Below are 18,806 nucleotides of genomic sequence, written 5' to 3'. Positions count from 1 at the left end.
TTCGAAGAAAAGTTACAAAAGTACAGCGAGGCTCTCGAGGAATTACAGGGCCGAGTGAAGGGGGCGGAGCTAAAGGCCACGACCTCCGAGGCTGCAGCACAAACAGCTGCAGAACAGGTGCGAGCTCTGGAGCAGAGAGTCCGGGCCTTTGAAATCTACATGGATGACCTGGATAATAGAAATCGGAGAAAGAATATCCGTCTTCTGGGCCTCCCTGAACAAGAAGAGAAGGGACAGTTAGCAGTATTTCTGGAGCGATGGCTGCCCCAGCTTTTAAACCTGGGGGCTGAAACTGACCGGGTAAGGGTGGAGTGGGCCTACCGGGTCGCTGTACACGGATCTGGCCCAAACCAGCGCCCACGCCCAGTCCTGTTCCGGCTGCAGAGTTATAGGGAGAGGCAGATACTCCTGGATGCCTCCAGAAATCTTGGAAAGGATCCTAAAGCTATGATTCATGAAGGATCCAAGATTATGTTATTTCAGGACTTCTCCCCGGCTTTGGCACGAAGGAGGAAGGCGTTTGATGAGGTGAAGAAATGTCTAAGGAACTTAAATATTCAATACACCTTACGCTACCCAGCGACGTTATGCTTTACCCACGAAGGATCCGAGTATAATTTTAGATCACCAGAAGAGGCTAAGGAACTTTTAGACTCGTTTAAATAAATCGTAAGAGACAATTTATGTTGGCTTGCCTCTTCCACACTCCGTGGGGAGAAATGGATACTTTACTCTACTTTACTTTTGCTTCTGGGAGCAGGGTTGTCTTCTCTTGCTATTTTATGTTATTATACTTAATTGTAATTTGTTGGAGTTGTAATTTTATAGTTATGTGTGTTTGTACGTGGCATTGATGCTATCAGATATACTCAGGTATGGGTGGGGAGGGGTGGGGGTGGGGCGCTCACTGTCAATTCTAGCTCGGTATTATATCTAAATCCTATTAAGGAGCGCCCGGGTCAAGGGTGGGACACTGTTTGGGAGAGGATATGGTGGACCTTTAGAAAGGAAGTAAGGCCCCCTGAGAACAAGGGGGAGGATCTCCATTCAAACATGTTTTATTTTTTTTGTTCTTATTGTTTGGAAATAGTTTCCTTTTTATTATACTGTTATGAGTGTATTAGAGAACATTTTCTCTTGTTTGAAGGATGTAAGTGACTCAACTATACACTCTGGATAATTGTGGATTAGATTAGTAGTTAACTGAGTTTCATTGTTTTTCTTTCTTCTTTAGTATCATTCCTTTGAATTTTGATGATTATATATTTAAGATCTATTTTTATATTAATGTTTGTGCTTGAAAGTTCTGTTTATTTTTGTAAATCTGTCAAAATATTAAATTTCTAATAAAAATATCTTTTAAAAAAAAAAGTACGGAAAGAGGCCATTTGACCCATCATGTCTGCAGACGTCCTCCAACTGAGGGGGGAGAAAAGTACCATTTCCCTGTCTTTTCTTCTCATAACCCTCTGCATTGTTCTCTTCCTTTGTTATCCTTCTCAGATAATCCAATTCCCCTTAAATACCTGATTGAAACTGCCTTCACCTGCTGCATATACATCTACTGCACCCCCTTTTGGAATTGTAACTTTCAGTTGCCTCTCTTTGTTCTCCCTACCAAATCACTTCATACTTTGCATTTCATTTCGTCTGCCACTTGTCTGCCCATTTCACAGTACCCTCTTTTCAGAGCTTTCAGCTGTCCTATTTTGAAATTTAGCGATCCTAACACCAGCTTTGACAGCTGCAGTAAGATGATAAGTGCATAAACTAAGTGTGATGTTAGGACATTGGAAGAATAGTTTGCTAGATTGGTAATGGGATAGGGTGCCAGCTGGTGAAGGAATAGGATGCCAGGTTACCCGGATGTCAGATGGGATAAGGGAAGGGTGTAAGGTGGCAATGTACGTTTAGGCCAGGTTGAGTGGGTGGGAGAATTCTAGCCCAGAGCAGTAGATGTCAGGTCTGGCGGCAGATTTAGGTCTGGCAGTTGTGGTGTAGGATGTTTGATCAGGGTCTGGGGGCCCTAAGGGAACTGGAGCTGGTGTAGTTGAGGATGTGAGAGATAAGGTGCCACTTTAATAGTTACTTGGGTATTTAGTAGTCTAACTTTTCCTGAGTAACTATTTTCCTTAATTATATTGACAACATCCAACAACTCCAATTTAAACTGAGATTTTCTAAGGATTCCAGATGTAGAGGAATTGCCCAGCAGAAAATTCAATTTCCTGGGCAATTTCTTTAGAGGGTCTTCACAGGGTTCCCATGCGCATGTCTGATCAACATTGGCATTATGACTGTCTGACTAGCAGAAAATGAGCCAAAATACTTGGTAAGTTGAAGCGGGTTGGAATGTCCTGAAGTTGTGAAAGATATTTATTAAATGCTAGTCCTTCTGTTTTTAGGAAGGGTTAGTTATTGTTTGAATTTACACCCATATAAAGTTGAATAATTGTACTACATCCTTGTGATGTGGTCAGGGCTGCATTTATTGTTGATTTGTGGCTTTACTACTGACTTGCCAGGCCACTTCAGAGGATGTTGAGAGGCAATTTATCAAATTCAGATTCACAATTTGCCATGACTTGAACTTATGACCCCTGTCTTGCTTGTTCAGAAACTGAAGTCGCATACCCTCTAAAATAAGAGAGGTAGAAAACTAGAAGAAAGAAGCCAAGAGTTCTGAATATGAACTGTCACAACATAGTTCGAGGTTAACAATTTAGGATTATTTTATATGAACGGATTTTGGGAAAGATGAATTGCTGCGTGACTGAGAAATTCTCAAGCAGAGAAAATGCGAGATTTAGCCGGCTCCAAAAAGGGAGTGAAAAATAAATGGTCGCAGGCCTCTTGTTTCAGAAACTTTAACCATTTCAGATCACCACCCCACCCCCCATCCTCACCACCACCAATGTTTCAGCCTGACTTATTAGCTGTATTCTGTAGAAGACATGATAATATAATTGCAGCTGTCACATAAATTGATTTCATAAATTTAATTTTGCTTATAGTCCTCACAAGCGTTTAACAGGGTACTTAAGCTTGTAATTTAACCTTTTTAATAGACTTGAATTAATGACGAATCAATTGTAGAATACTATGTTTATCCAGCTTTACTTCAGTGCTGTCATGAGGGTCAAGAGAAAATTCAGTTTTCTTCATTGGCGTGAAAAAAGAATCCTTCCTCTGTTGGTAAAAACGTATAGAAGTTGTGAACATTCTAACCTTGTTGTGCCAAAGAATTTGGAACACAGCCAAAAAAGAGAGTTTCTCCATAGTAGGAATCTCTTCTGGAAAATACCAGAACAACAAATGCATGAACAAAATGAATGGTTAGGAAAGGTTTAGAATGATGTAAGCGAAGTACGGGGAAATGGGGTGACAGTTTTGGTCAGCATGGACCAGTTTGGACTGAAGGGCCTGTCTCTGTGCTGTAGGATTCTGCGACTCTTATACCGATCACACTTCTGACATCCTGCATTAAATTGACTATTGCTAATTTTTGTCTTCTATTATAGGTTCATGGAGCCAGCTGTTATTGTATGCCTGGGTGGAATCCTGCCTTTTGGATCCATTTTTATTGAAATGTAAGTTTCTTTATACTTTGGAATATTCATGGTCCTTCAGTGCTAGCACATTGTGTTGTCACTTCAATGCTGAATTCATAACTTACATTGATGCTGCAATGATATATTGAATGTTATGTTCATATGAAATATTGGCATCAATGGTTAAAATGGCGTCAGGATGAAAAATGGAGACAATTGACATTTTTGAAATGCTAATTTATGATACTAAATGAATTGTTAACTAACTTTGAATAGTTGCTTGGATCAGAATTTTTAGAAGAAAAATCTATTTTGTTGGCTACAATAAAATCAATATGGCAGATGCTGGGACTTCATATATTGCTGCAAATAGTGAGTTTTGAGAAAGTTTGTAGCTCAGTTTGAGGTTCTGGATGTAGGTTTGCTTGCTGAGCAGGAAGGTTTGTTTTCAGACATTTCAGTCACTTCGACTGGGATAACACATCCATCCTAGCACAAGCCAACAGAGATGCGGACGAGAATTTCAAGAAGCATGGCATTCCAAACGGAACTCTATTGACAAACACGTTGACTTGGATCTCATTTACCAACCTAAGGAAACCTAAACACATAAATAGAAAGTGGGCCATGCCACCTGTGCTTCATCCAGACGCTCACTGATGATGTTACTTAGTATGGTGATAAAACGTCTGAAAACAAACCTTCCAGCAAATATACTAGAAGGCAATATTGCACTGCAGTCTGTACATTTCCTTAATTCATTGTCACATAGGATTGTGATAGCTACACTGACGGTTTTAACAACCTAGTAACCACCTGCATTTACAGATCCAAGTTCTTGTCGAGAAATAACTTCTTGTCCAGATTTAAATTCACTTGTTACCATTGAAGTAGAAATTTCATTCAGCCACCTTTTGTTGAGACAATTAAAATTTTTAATTCACACCGCATTAGGGAAATTTAACATGGAAGCATTTGTAAAATTATAAACTCAACATATTGTTTCATTATTTGCAGATGTGTTGTCAGATTACAACTTGTTTTATATCCTTTCTGTTTAAACTTGTGTTCAATCAAGGTTCAGCCTTGGGGCAAAAAGTCCAAGCCAAACCTAGTTCTTGATGTAGTTTAAAGGTAGAATGGGAATTACTACAGTTAATGAAATTGAGTGTCTACATCTCGAAACTATCCCTACCTTATGCCTGAACTTGTGCTTCAGTGATCAAAGAAAGGGCACAGCGAAATCCTGGCTGGATGTGAAATAAATACAATTGAAGATATTTTGCTTTGTGAAAAGGGAGTTTTAATAAATTATTTTCGGTTTGCTTTCTGTCCTGAAGTTGCTGGCTCTTCCTGGGATTTAATTCTGAGACTACTAGTCAATGGAAATTAGAGAAACAATATGTAGGGAGATTGGAGAGACTTGCAGGAGCAATAGGATTGTCACAGTAGGGGATTTTAATTTTCTTTCCACCAGTTAGTGAAGGTAAGACCAGGAGAATATGACAGATGAATGTGTGGCTGAAGAATTGGTGCTGGGGGCAGGGATTCAGATTCTTAGTTTATTGGGATCTTTTCTGGGGTAGAGGTGACCTGTTGACGAGCAGATCTGCTACTGCTAAAGGGAGGGTTCAAACTGTATTGGCAAGGGGGTGGAATCCTCAACAACAAGGAGACAAGTGCAAAGCTGGAAGGAGATACATTCAGTAATCAGAAACCGCAAGTTCAAGAGAGAGAGGTCAGGCTGCAACACGACAGGGAGCGAGCACTGCCTGTTGGATTAAATTACATCTATTTCAATACAAGAGGGCTGACAGGTAAGATCAATGAAGTCAAGGTGTGGACAGGAGCATGGGTCTGTGATATTATAGCCATTACTAAAACCGCTTAATGTGCCAGGGTACAGGTGCTTTAGGCAGGAAGTGGAGGAAGAGGGGAGAGGGAGTTTCATTTTGATTGGGGGAAGTGTCACAGCAGTCGTCAGAGATTAAATAACTGAGGAATCATCCAGTGAGGCTTTGTGAGTGGAGCTAAGAAATAAGGGGATGGTGATGTTATCGGCCCCCCAAGTAGTCATGGGGAATTAAAGGAACAAATACAAAGGGACATTGGAGAGACTTCATGAGCAATAGAGTTGTCATTGAGGATATTAATTTTCTTAACATAGACTGAGACTGCCAAAGTGTTAAGGGCTTAGATGGGGTGGATTTAAGTGCGTTCAGGAAAGTTTCCTCAAGCAGAATATAGAGGACCCTACTTGAGAAGAGGCAAAACTTTTGGGGAAACATTTGCTAACCACTGTGCCACCGTACTGCCCACATTCTTCTCCATGTTTGGACCAAGACTGTAATGAAGTGTGTGGCTAAGTAGTTCTGACATAGATAATTTCTTTGGATTTGAAATGCTGTAAGGCGATCATGTTGGGAAATAGATGAAGTTTCGAGAGATCCTAAAACACACAGCAAAACAAACTTTTATATGAGATAGCTTGGCTTATTTTGTATAATACTCTTATTGTTATGATAACGTAAGCAGATTTTATTTGACGATTTATGTTTCAGTGAATGAAGACTTGAACAAAAATATGATCCATTAAGCAAGTTTCAATCTGGCATCTGACTTTTCCAGTAGAAAAGTCAGCTAGGATCATAACAATAGAATCATTTCTAACACATGGGTGGGCAAGAATTTGTGTGTATTCCATGCAGTTTTTTAAATTTCATTTGTAGTGAATAAAATTGACTGATGATTGGCATCTTAGAAGGCAGAAATGGATTGTCCATTCAGTGCTTCTGGTTTAAAATAGTTAGAAATACTTCAGTGTTGTCTTTTATATTCATATGCATCTCTATCATCATTGTTCATGTAGCAGCATCCCCTGATTGATTGATTAATTGTCCACTCATCCACAAATGGGTTTGACAGGACTCTGGAGCTTGGATCTCATCCTTCAGGAGTTAAAGTAGGCCATTAAGGCCTGTGGACCTGTACTGCCATTCGCTGAGATGAATGTGGCATAACTCTAAATGCCTGTCTTTGGCCCTTAATACTTTAGTTTAACAGAACTTTATCTCACATGTTTGTGGGATCAGTTCATTCTGTTTACTGCATGCTGCTTCTGTTGTTTAGCACACATGTGCTGTGTGGCAGCATCACCATGGTGGCACCGCATTTTTAGATATATCTGGTGTTGTTTGGGACTGCTTTTCTATACTCACTGATCAGGGTTAGTCTCTTGACTTGCTAGTGATGGTACAGTGAGAATAATCCCAACTGCTGAGTTCAAGATTACGATGAATAAAGTTCTGCTGCTGGTAGCCCACAACAATTCTTGGAGTCCAGTTTTGTGCAATTAGATCCGTTCTAAAATTACCAAATTAGCACAATGATGATGTCATGCAACATGGAAGAGGGCATTCTGTATCAAGGTGAACATGTCCAAACAGACTCTGAGGTTGCCACTCCTACCGATTATGATCATGGACAGATGCATCTGGAACAGACTTATGAAATTGAGGTTAACTAAGTTTTTCTCTCTTTGTTCTCCCCACTACCTGTCACAAGATCAGTCTGGCAAATATGCTGTTACACTGTCAGGAGCCATTCTGGTGCTAACCGTTGCAGTCCCCAGTCTGTGTCCTTACTCTTGGTATTCCACATGTAATACTGATTCATTAACTGAGCATTGGATGATAGATGGCAATCAATCTCATTCATTGTTGACTTGATATCATGAGGCTTCCTGGAAATGTTGAGGGGCCACTGTCTCTTTAATGTACATTCATGACTGATTGCTGCCATCTCTGTTAGGTTAGGATATACCCAAGTATGTTGGATAAATCTGGAATGTTATCTAAGAGGCATGATTCTGAAAGTAGATTATTGAACTAATGCTTTACTAGTAGAATAGAATCGCTACAGTGTGGAAGCAGTCCATTCGGCCCATCGAGTCCACACCAACCATCTGAAGAACATCGCAAGCAGATCACCCCCTCCCCAACCCCATACCCATAATGCTGCATTTCACATGACTAATTCATTTAACCTATGCATCCATTGACACTATAGGCAATTTAGCATGGCTCGTCTTGCTAACCCACACATTTGTGGACTGTGGGAGGAAACTGGAGCACCCAGAGGAAATCCATGCAGACACGAGCAGAATATGCAAACTCCACACACAGTTGCCCAAGGCTGGAATCGAGCTATGGTCCCTGGCGCTGTGAGGCAGCAGTGCTAACCACAGAGGCACTGTGCCATCCTAAATCTCTGTGACCACAACCTGGTTCTAAAGAAGGGTCTCCAGAGTTGAAATGTTTAATTTTTTTTGTTTATCCACAGATCCTGCCAGACTTTGAGTTTCTTCAGCAATTTCTGCATTTGTTTCAGATTTGTAGTTCTTTGTTTTAAACCTGTACAACTGGATCAGCCTGAACTAGAGTATTGCATCCAGTTTTGAATGCTGTACGTTAGGAAGGTTGGAAAGACAGCAAGAGAATGCGGAAAAGGTCTGTGGGAATGGTTCCAGAGATTCAGTTATGCAGAAATATTGTATAAGTTGAGGTTGCTCTGTTTAAAGGCAGAATTGAGAGGAGATTTGATTAAATTATTCAAAATTGACTGGTCTGGAAATTTTAGATGAGAAGAAAGCTGCACAAATTTAAGGTAAGTTGACAAAAGGAGCAACGGTAATATGAAAACAATTTTTTCCACAGAAGTTAGAATGGTTAAAATCTGGAGTGCACTGCTTTGCAGTGTGGAGGAGATGGGTCAATTGAAGCTTTTAAAAGGTAGCTGCATAATAATCTGCAAAGAAAGTGTTTGCAGAGCTCTGGGGAAGATGCACAGGAATGGCACTAGGTGAATTCTACTTCAGTCAGCTCAGATACAACAAGCCAAATGACCACCTCAGGTACTGTAATCAAACTGTGAACCTCAAAGAACATGTAAAATTGATTGGGCTAGGTGTAAGTTTGTAAAGTCCACACCTGTGTAATCCAGTGATCAGTCCAATTTTAGACTTCTTCATAAACATATAATACAAATGAATGGCTTGCTAGGCCATTTCTGAGAATTCTAGGTCATCCTCGTTTGGGATCTGGAGTCACTTATAGGCTAGGCTAGATTAAGATGGCAGGTCTATTTCCCCCAAAGAAAATACCTAGTATTTTACAAGTTTGCAGTAGTTTTGCAGTGCCAATTAATGCTAGATTTTTATTCCAGAGGTGAGAGTTGATGCAGATGAGGCAATAGCAAGAGGTAGGCCAGCTCGTGGGAAGGATTTTCCTGGGAAGGAACCAAGGGATCAGTTAAAGTGCGTTTGCTTTAATGCAAGGAGTATCAGGAATAAAAGTGATGAACTTGAGAGCATGGATCAGTACCTGGTGCTATGATGTTGTGGCCATAACAGAGACATGGGGCAGGAATGGTTGCTGGATGTTCCAGGATTTAGAGCATTTAAAAAGAATAGGGAGGGGGGAAAAGAGGAGGGGGTGTAGTACTACTAATCAAAGAGGGTATCAGAGCTACAGAAGCTTCCATTGTCAAGGAAGATCTGCCTACCGAGTCAGTATGGGTGGAAATTAGGAACAGCAAGGGAGCAAGGAATCTTAGATGACGAGAGCAATGGAGCCTCTCGTCAAAAGGAAGAAGGTAGCTTACATAAGGTGGAGGAAGCTAAGGTCAAGCTCAGCTCTAGAGGATTACAGGCAGGCGAGGAAGGAGCTCAAAAATGATCTGAGGAGAGCCAGGAGGGGGCACAAGAAAGGCTTGGGAGAACACAAAGGCATTTTACACTTACGTGAGGAATAAGAGAATGGTCAAAGAAAGAGTAGGGCCAATCAGGGATAGCATAGGGAACTTGTGTGTGGAGTCTGAGGAGGTAGGTGAAGCCCTAAATGAGTTTTTTGCTTCTGTCTTTATGAAAGAAACAAACTTTGTAGCGAATGAGACCTTTGAAGAGCAGGTGTGCATGCTGGATTGGATAGAGATAGAGGAAGCTGATGTGCTGAAAATTTTGTCAAACATTAAGATTGACAAGTCGCCAGGCCCGGACCAGATTTGTCCTCGGCTGCTTTGGGAAACGAGAAATGCAATTGCTTTGCCACTTGCGAAGATCTTTGCATCCTTGCTCTCCACTGGAGTCGTACCTGAGGACTGGAGAGAGACAAATATAATTCTTCTCTTCAAGAAAGGAAATAGGGAAATCCCCGGCAATTACAGACCAGTAAGTCACACGTCTGTCGTCTGCAAGGTGTTAGAAAGGATTCTGAGGGATAGGATTTATGACCATCTGGAAGAGCATGGCTTGATTGAATGCAGTCAACCCGGCTTTGTGAGGGGCAGGTCATGCCTCTCAAACCTTATCGAGTTCTTTGAGGATGTGACTAAAAAAGTTGATGAGGGTCGAGCTGTGGATGTGGTGTGTATGGACTTCAGCAAGGCATTTGATAAGGTACACCATGGTAGGCTCATTCAGAAGGTCAGGAGGAATGGGATACAGGGGAACTTAGCTGTCTGGATACAGAATTGGCTGGCCACAGAAAACAGCAAATGGTAGTAGAAGGAAAATATTCTGCCTGGAAGTCAGTGGTGAGTGGTGTTCCACAGGGCTCTGTGCTTGGGCCTCTATTGTTTGTAATTTTTATTAATGACTTTGATGAGGGTATTGAAGGATGGGTCAGCAAGTTTGCAGACGACACAAAGGTTGGAGGTGTCGTTGACAGTATAGAGGGCTGTTGTAGACTGCAGTGGGACATTGACAGGATGCAGAGATGGGCTGAGAGGTGGCAGATGGAGTTCAACCTGGATAAATGCGAGGTGGTGCATTTTGGAAGTCGAATTTGAAAGCTGAGTACAGGATTAAGGATAGGATTCTTTGCAGTGTGGAGGAACAGAGGGAACTTGATGTGCTGGTACATAGATCCCTTAAAATTACCACCCAGGTGGTCAGGGTTGTTAAGAAAGCATATGGTGTTTTGGCTTTCATTAACAGGGGTATTGAGTTTAAGAGTCGTGAGATCTTGTTGCAGCTCTATAAAAGTTTGGTTAGACCGCACTTGGAATACTGCATCCAGTTCTGGTCACCCTATTATAGGAAAGGTGTGGATGCTTTGGAGAGGGTTCAGAGGAGGTTTACCAGGATACTGCCTGGACTGGAGGGCTTATCTTATGAAGAGAGGTTGACTGAGCTCGGACTTTTTTCATTGGAGAGGAGGAGGAGGAGAGGGGACCTAATTGAGGTATACAAGATAATGAGAGGCATAGATAGAGTCGATAGCCAGAGACTATTTCCCAGGGCAGAAATGACTAACATGAGGGGTCATAGTTTTAAGCTGGTTGGAGGAAAGGATAGAGGGGATGTCAGAGGCGGGTTCTTTACACAGAGTTGTGAGAGCATGGAATGTGTTGCGAGCAGTTGTGGAAGCGAGGTCATTGGGGACATTTAAGAGACTTCTGGTCACAGAAATTTGAGGGTGCATACATGAGGATCAATGGTCGGCACAACATCGTGGGCTGAAGGGCCTGTTCTGTGCTGTACTGTTCTATGTTCTATTTATTTGAATTACTGAATTTAAATCTTGCAGCTGCCTTGATGGGATCTGCATAAATTTTGGAAATTAAAATGTCTGTAGACAATTCAGAGTAATGATGTAAATTCAATAGAGAGCCTCACTAGGTACATTGAGGTATTTGGTCAAGAGTTTCTAGCACCTTAAAGGAGAAAAAAGACAATTAGAGGTATATTTGAAAATGTCTGCTGAAGCGGACGAGGACATATCCATCTCATGCTCAAGAATGAGATGAGTGTGGATGTCTGAGGGTTTTGGGACTGGCAGAGGTTATAGGTGAAAAGAAACCAGATCATGAAAGGAGTAGAAAACGAAGAGATGAGCATTTCAAAAGTAAGGTGTCACTTCACTTTGGGTCCAGACTGTCAACCCAAACTTCTAGGTGCCTAACATTAAATAAAATTCTGGAAGTGTTCAAATGATGTATGCATGATGGAAGAAACATAATTACCATTTCCATTTGATAAGCTTTGTCAGGACTGGAATTACTCTGCTTTCCTGGCCCTTTAACACGGCCACTAAGCTACTAAGCCCATGGTCGTTAATGCAGGCCTATCAGTGGCAATTGTTGTAGGTAGTTTGAAGTGATTGAAACATTTATTGAGCAATCTTAAAGAGTGTTAGTTTAAATATTTTTGTGACATGTTTTGGTGCTAGTTACTGAATTAATCGCAGCAGTGCACGAATCAACGTCCTGTCTCCCTTTGTGTAAAGTAGAAAACCAGGTGTGTCAGTTAATGTGTTTTATGATGTGGGAGAACAGATTTGTGTACAATAATTGTGCAATATTATATTACCTCTGGGCCTAATCATTTGATCAAATTAAGCAGATTATTTGGAAAATAAATTTATTTTGGATTATTTTCTCTTTTTTTAGGTACTTCATCTTCACTTCTTTTTGGGCCTACAAGATTTATTATGTTTATGGCTTTATGATGCTAGTCCTGGTTATTCTCTGCATCGTGACAGTCTGTGTGACCATTGTCTGCACTTATTTTCTGCTCAATGCTGAAGATTATAGGTGGTAAGTTGAAGTGCTCCTATCTATCTGTTTAAACCTTGGCAGTAGTTAATCCTACCGGAGTCTGAAATTTATTGTGGAGTCAGAGTTTGCAACAACTAGAAACTCGGTCCAACTGATCCATGCCAACTAGATATCTTGAACTGGTCTAGTCCCATTTGCCAACATTTGGCCCAAATTTCTTTCATCCTTTCCTATTCATGTATCCATCTGTGTGTTTTTTAAATGTCTTAATTGTACCTACCTTCTCCACTTCCTCTGGCAACTCATTCCATACGTGCACTACTGTCTGCATAAAAAGTTGCCCCTTGGGCCATTTTAAATCTTCCCCCTCTCATCTTAAACCTATGCCGTCTAGTTTTGGAATCCCTTACCCTGGGCAAAAAGCCTTGGCTATTCACCCTTTCCATATCTTTCATGATTTTATAAACCTCTAAGGTCAACTCTCAGCCTCTGAAGCTCCAGGGAAGAAAGGCCCAACCTATTCAGCCTCTCCCTATAGTTCCAATCCACCAATCCCAGCGACATCCTTATAAATCTTTTCTGATCCCTTTCAAGTTTCACAACAATGTTTCTATAGCAGGGAGACCAGAATGAGCGAATACTGCCACTGTCGTAAGCCATGTTCATAAAGCAATCTGATTCTATCTCCTCTTCTGATATATACACTTTTGCAGATGATCTGTAATGTTTTGACCAAGTGGCAGTTCATGTAGAAACCTAATCACATTTTATCAGTCCTCGTGATCTTGGAGAGCTTTATAGTTGCCCCAACCCCCCCAACCTCGCCTTCCTCATAAAGTGCCACATGCTCACTGCTGTGGACTCCTGGCCTTGCACACAAAATACCCATTTCCTGACATGGTTATTTTGACCTTTAATAATACAAATTTATTTTTAACTTTTTTTTTGGGCTAAGTATCCTGCTCAGAGTTTAAACCTCAGATTAAAATTATCATTTAAACGTGATGACTGAAAGAGCTGACATTGTACTAGTTACATGTAAAACTGACATTTTGTGTGATAAACATCGAAGGATTCTTTGACATTCATTGCAAAAGCATCAACCTTGAACCATTCACCTCCTTCCCACAGCCTATTGCAATAAAGAGCCCCGTACAGAGTGGGGTCAGACCTTTGCCATGTGACTCTGCTTTTTGAATTAGATGCAGCTTTTCATTCAGGACAAAAAAAATCTAACGCACAAAGATCTGTTTCTAAGACAAGACAAGCATAGCTATCAGAATTTGGACTGGGTTTTACATTATAAAATAACGGCTGGTTTAAAACAATTGTGGCACTGTTCTTTTCTCAAACTAAGCTCCACAGATGAGTGCATTTTCTACCTAAAACTTGTATTGTTCTTGAAGTTTGTCTAGTTTATAGAATGTTTTCATTCTCAATTGCATGCTGGCCATCATTCTTGCTTAATGAGTCATTTTTAAACAATAAACTTGTTGCTATTGCAGGCAGTGGACAAGCTTCCTTTCTGCAGCATCTACTGCAGTCTACGTTTACATGTACTCCTTCTACTACTATTTCTTCAAAACAAAGTAAGCAGTTATATTTTATATTTGATATTTAAGCAACTGTTCCAAAACAAAGTTGTTCATGTTGTCTGGTATTTTGAAGATTTTAAACTAAAGTTGGAGCAAATTGGCTTCGGAGTATCTTTAAAAAAATTAATCTAGTTTGTTATTTTATTCACCTCAACTCTTTTTAAATATATGTCTGATTTTGTCAGAGTAGCACTGTACATTGAATTGACAGCAGTGTTATTATTTGCAGTCTTCAAGGTAAGTAAGATGATCTGCTGTGTTTCACAAACACATTAGAAAGCAAGCGCTAATATGAAGTCACATAGGAGATCGGAAAACGCTTGGCCAAAGAGGTTGATTGCAGTACGTGGCTTAAAGGAGGGGGATAAAAGAGGTCAGAGGCAGTTCTAGAGCTTAAGGTCCAGGCAGCTTATAGGAAAGCTCACCAATGGTGGAGCAATTCAGAACAGGTATATGCTAGAAGTCAAAATTAGAGAAATGTAGGTACTTTGTGATTTTTGAGAAGATTTGTGGTTCAGGTTTCAAGTTTGCTCACTGAGCTGGTAGGTTTGTTCTCAGACATTTCGTCATCATGCTAAATAACGTCATCAGTGAACCTCCATTGATGTGCTGGTGTTCTGTACTGCTTTCTGTTTGTATCTTGGTCTGTTAAGGCGGGTGATATCATTTCCGGTTCTTTTTCTCAGAGGTTGGATCCAACCCAGGCTTTGGGTCTGCCATGTGGATGACACCTTTGTCATCATGAAATGGACCAAATTAGAGGAAACCGATAATATCATTAACAACATCCTTACTGGCGTAAATTCCACTAAAGAGGAAGAGAACAACACCAGACTCACCTTCCGCGATGTCACAGTGGAGCAAACAGTCAGTGGAGAACTGCAGACCAGGGTCAACAGGAAAGCAACACTGACAGACCAGATACTCAACCACAGGAGCAATCATCCCAACACCCACAAACTGAGCTGCATCAAGACATGATTTAACTGGGCCACAACACACTGCAGCACCTAGGAACTACGACAATCAGAAGCAAAATACCTGTACAGTATATTCAAAAGCAGTGGGTACCCGATAAACACAGTCTGCCGATTCTTAAATAACAAACCCAGACAAGAAGACACAATATGCCCAGAAACTCTAGCCACACTAGAGATGACTACCAGACTATTCTGACCCTTTGGCATCATGATAGCCCACAAACCTACCAATACACTGAAACAGCTACTGATGAACCTAAAGGACGCTGTACCAACAACCAGCAAAACGAATGTCATTTACAAAATACCCTGCAAGGACTGCAACAAACACTAGATCACACAGACAGACAGGCAGGATACATGAGCACGAACTAGCCACCAAAAGACATGGCACCAGCTATCACTAGTACCCTTACACACAGATGAAGGAGGACACCATTTCAACTGGGACAGCACATCCATCCTAGATCAACACATCTAAACAGAGACACACATGGGGATTTCTAGAGGCCTGGCATTCAATAAACTCCAATGAATACATCAGTTTGGACCCCATTAACCCCAATTCGACCCCAATCTCTGAGAAAAAGAAGCAGAAGTGATATCACCCACCTTAACAGACAAGACACACAAATAGAAAGTGGGACAGCACACTAATTTCTCACCGGAGGCTCACTGATGATATTACCAAGCATGGAGATGAAACGTCTGAGAACAAACCGACCAGCTCAGCGAGCAAACTTACAACCTGAAGTGATGTGGAGCTAGAGAAGATTTCAGGGATAGGAAAGGAGCAGACTATAAAGAGTTTGAGAACAAGGTTAAGAATTTTAAAATGGAAGTGTTTTAATCAGGTTAGCAGCTGAGCAGTCAGTGAGGACAAGGCTGATGAGTAAATAGGGCTTGTGAGTTAGGAACAAAGGCAGCTCTGGCTGATGTCAAGTTTAGAGCGGTGGAATGTGGGAGACCGGTTAGGACTACATTGGGGTCGTCAAGTCACCTTTGATCAGTCCACAGGATGAATTCTATTGGAGATAATAAACTCTTGCAACTATAGAGAAGAGCTTCCTCTGAATGCCAGGATAGTAAAGGTTTACTTTTCATTTAATGTTGCTACCTGATTACTCGTGAGCATTATATGACACATTACTCACCTGTAATAGTGAGTTCCACATTTCACCTGTCCTTTAAGTGTTTCCTCATTCGTTCATGTGACATCTCTATGACTCATTAGTGTGAATCATTGGCTGGGCAAGCATTTGTAGCCCATCTCCAGTTACCTTGGAGAAGGTGGTGGTGCTTTCTTGAACAGTTGCTTTCCTTTGGGTGTATGTGCATCCATAGTTGTTAGGAAGGGAGTTCCAGGACCCAGTGACATAAAGAGATGACAACATAGTTCTAAATCAGGCTGGTGTGTGGCTTGAGGATTTGTAGGTGGTGATCTTCCTTGTGTCTGTTGCCCTTGTACTTCAAGCTGGTTGCAGGTATGAAAGGTGCTGTCAAAAGACCCCGGGTGAATTGCTGCAGTGCATCTTGCTGACAACACACACTGTTGCCACTGCATTGGTGAAAGGAGTGAATGTTGAATGTGGTGAACAAGTTGCCAATCAAGTGAGCTACTTTGTCTTTGATCATGTTGAACTTTGAGAGTGTTTGGAATTACATCTGTGCAAGTGGAACATACTTCATCGCACTCCTGACTTGTGCTTCGTAGATGTGCAGGGTTTGTGGAGATAGATAAGGTAAGTTACTCACCACAATTCTTCGCCTTTGATTAGTCTTGTAGCCATAGTGTTGGTGTGCTTGTCCAGTTTCTGGTCAGTGGTAACCCCTGGATGCTTGTGGAGGGAAATCCAGTGAAGATAATGCCACTAAATATTGTGAAATGTAAATTGTAAAATTATCTTTTATTGATGACAGTCATTACTTGGCAATTGGGGGGACGGGTGCATGATTTCCAATGCAATTGAGCAACATTGTAGTTTTCAGCACGGAGGAGTAATACCTGTATGTAGTGAAGTCTGAAAAATTATGACTAAACCAACGTGGAATTTTTCACCCATGTCTTTATTTCCAAGCCAAGGTATATAATCAACTCCTGTAGATTTGAATGTCTTAATTCCCATTACCTTTGCCTCTATTGCTTAAATTCAATAACATCAGTTTCAGGTTCCTTTCCATGGCAAGTGCTTTATCCTCTTTCACTGTGAAAATCTGTTGTCAAAATGCACTGTTGATGCTATATCAGTGTCTGCATTTTTGCATGCTCAATGTACTTAGTAAAATGTCTAATCCAATTATATTCACAAGTACCAAAGTTTGAAATGTAACATTTATGCTTCATACTACCAATGATGCCACATCACCAATTTCTTCGAATTTCTCCAACTGTATTCCTGTATACATTGAACTGTCCACAGATGTTTGAACAGTACCTGCATCAACTCAGTACTGAAACCTGTTGTGTCCCTGTGACATCTTCGTTTCAAAGTTTAATGTTTTTGAACAAAAGCCATCACATTTGTATTCAATTTTGGTATAATGATATACTTGTTTGCCTTTCATAGAAAGGATATTTTGAATATGTAAGAATAAAAATGCAGAATTTTGTAAGAGAGTTGACATTTACACGTAACATCAAGACATACAATTTTGTGTTACATATTGAATTTGTGCTACTTGACATTTTATTTTCCTCTCACAACAGGATGTATGGACTGTTTCAAACAGCATTCTATTTTGGATACATGGCAGTATTCAGCACTGCACTTGGAATCATGTGTGGTAAGTATAGTGGAAATATACAAACCAAGGATAGATTCAAATGCTAAGAAGTTATTGTTGATAAATCCAGAGTGGATTTTACATGGGTTTCATTAAGGTGTGTTCAGGAGAGTTACCTAACTCAGTATGTTGAAAGGCCAACGAGAGGAGAGGCCATTTTGGATTTGGTGCTCGGCAATGAACCAGGGCAGGTGTCAGATCTTGTGGTGTGAGAGCATTTTGGTGATAGCGACCACAACTGCCTCACGTTCTACATAGCTATGGAGAAGGAGAGAAGCAGGTACAATGGGAGGATATTTAATTGGGGAAAAGGAAACAATGATGCTATCAGACGTGACTTGGGAAGCATGGACTGGGCGCAATTGTTCAATGGAAAGGGCACTATAGACATGTGGAGTCTGTTTAAGGAACAGTTGTTGCGAGTGATGCATAAATGTGTTCCTCTGAGACAGGCAAGAATAAAGGAACCTTGAATGACAAGAGCGGAGGAGCTTCTCATCAAAAGAAAGAAGGCAGCTTACAGGCAGGTGAGGAAGGTGCTCAAAAATGGTCTGAGGAGAGCCAGGAGAGGGCACGAAAAAGGCTTGGCAGGAAGGATTTGGGAGAATCCTAAGGCATTTTAAATGTATGTGAGGAATAAGAGAATGATCAAAGAAAGAGTAGGACCAATCAGGGATAGTATAGGGAACTTGAGTATAGAGTCTGAGGAGGTAGGGGAAGCCCTAAATGAGTTTTTTGCTTCTGCCTTTACTAAAGAAAAGGACCTTTGTAGTGAATGAGGAACCAGGTAAGCATGCTGGAATAGATAGAGATTGAGGAAGCTGATATGCTGAAAATTTTGACAAACATTAAGATTAACAAGTCGCCAGGGCCAGACCAGATTTGTCCTCGGCTGCTTTGGGAAGCGAGAAATGTGATTGCTTTGCTACTTGCGAAGACCTTTTCATCCTCGCTCTCCACCGGAGTCGTACCTGAGGACTGGAGAGACGCAAATGTAATTCCCCTCTCCAAGAAAGGAAATAGGGAAATCCCCAGCAATTACAGATGAGTCAGTCTCACGTCTGTCGTTTGCAAGGTGTTAGAAAGGATTCAGAGGGATAGGTCTTATGACCATCTGGAAGAGCATGGCTTGATTAAATGCAGTCAGCATAACTTTGTGAGGGGCAGGTAGGTCATGCCTCACAAATCTTAGAGTTCTTTGAGGATGTGACTAGAAAAGTTGATGAAGGTCGAGCAGTGGATGTGGTATATATGGACTTCCGTAAGGCATTTGATAAGGTACCCCATGGTAGGCTTGTTCAGAAGGTCAGGAGGAATGGGATACAGGGAAACTTAGCTGT

General features: G+C 41.0%; 1 protein-coding gene across 1 annotated transcript in view; it reads left to right on the top strand.

Annotated features, from left to right (window-relative positions):
* tm9sf3 (transmembrane 9 superfamily member 3) overlaps positions 1-18,806 on the top strand; it is a 144,881-nt gene that overhangs the window by 113,674 nt on the left and 12,401 nt on the right. Inside the window, exons 11-14 of the mRNA XM_060854284.1 lie at positions 3,522-3,590; positions 12,000-12,146; positions 13,613-13,696; positions 17,390-17,466. Coding sequence (XP_060710267.1) covers positions 3,522-3,590; positions 12,000-12,146; positions 13,613-13,696; positions 17,390-17,466 — 377 coding nt within the window. The remainder of the gene's footprint in view (positions 1-3,521; positions 3,591-11,999; positions 12,147-13,612; positions 13,697-17,389; positions 17,467-18,806) is intronic.

The sequence above is a fragment of the Hemiscyllium ocellatum genome, chromosome 43, assembly GCF_020745735.1.
Source record: "Hemiscyllium ocellatum isolate sHemOce1 chromosome 43, sHemOce1.pat.X.cur, whole genome shotgun sequence".
Taxonomy (NCBI): Eukaryota; Metazoa; Chordata; class Chondrichthyes; order Orectolobiformes; family Hemiscylliidae; genus Hemiscyllium; species Hemiscyllium ocellatum.
The sequence above is the reverse complement of the archived record's forward strand: the minus strand, read 5'-3'. Positions and strand labels throughout refer to the sequence as shown.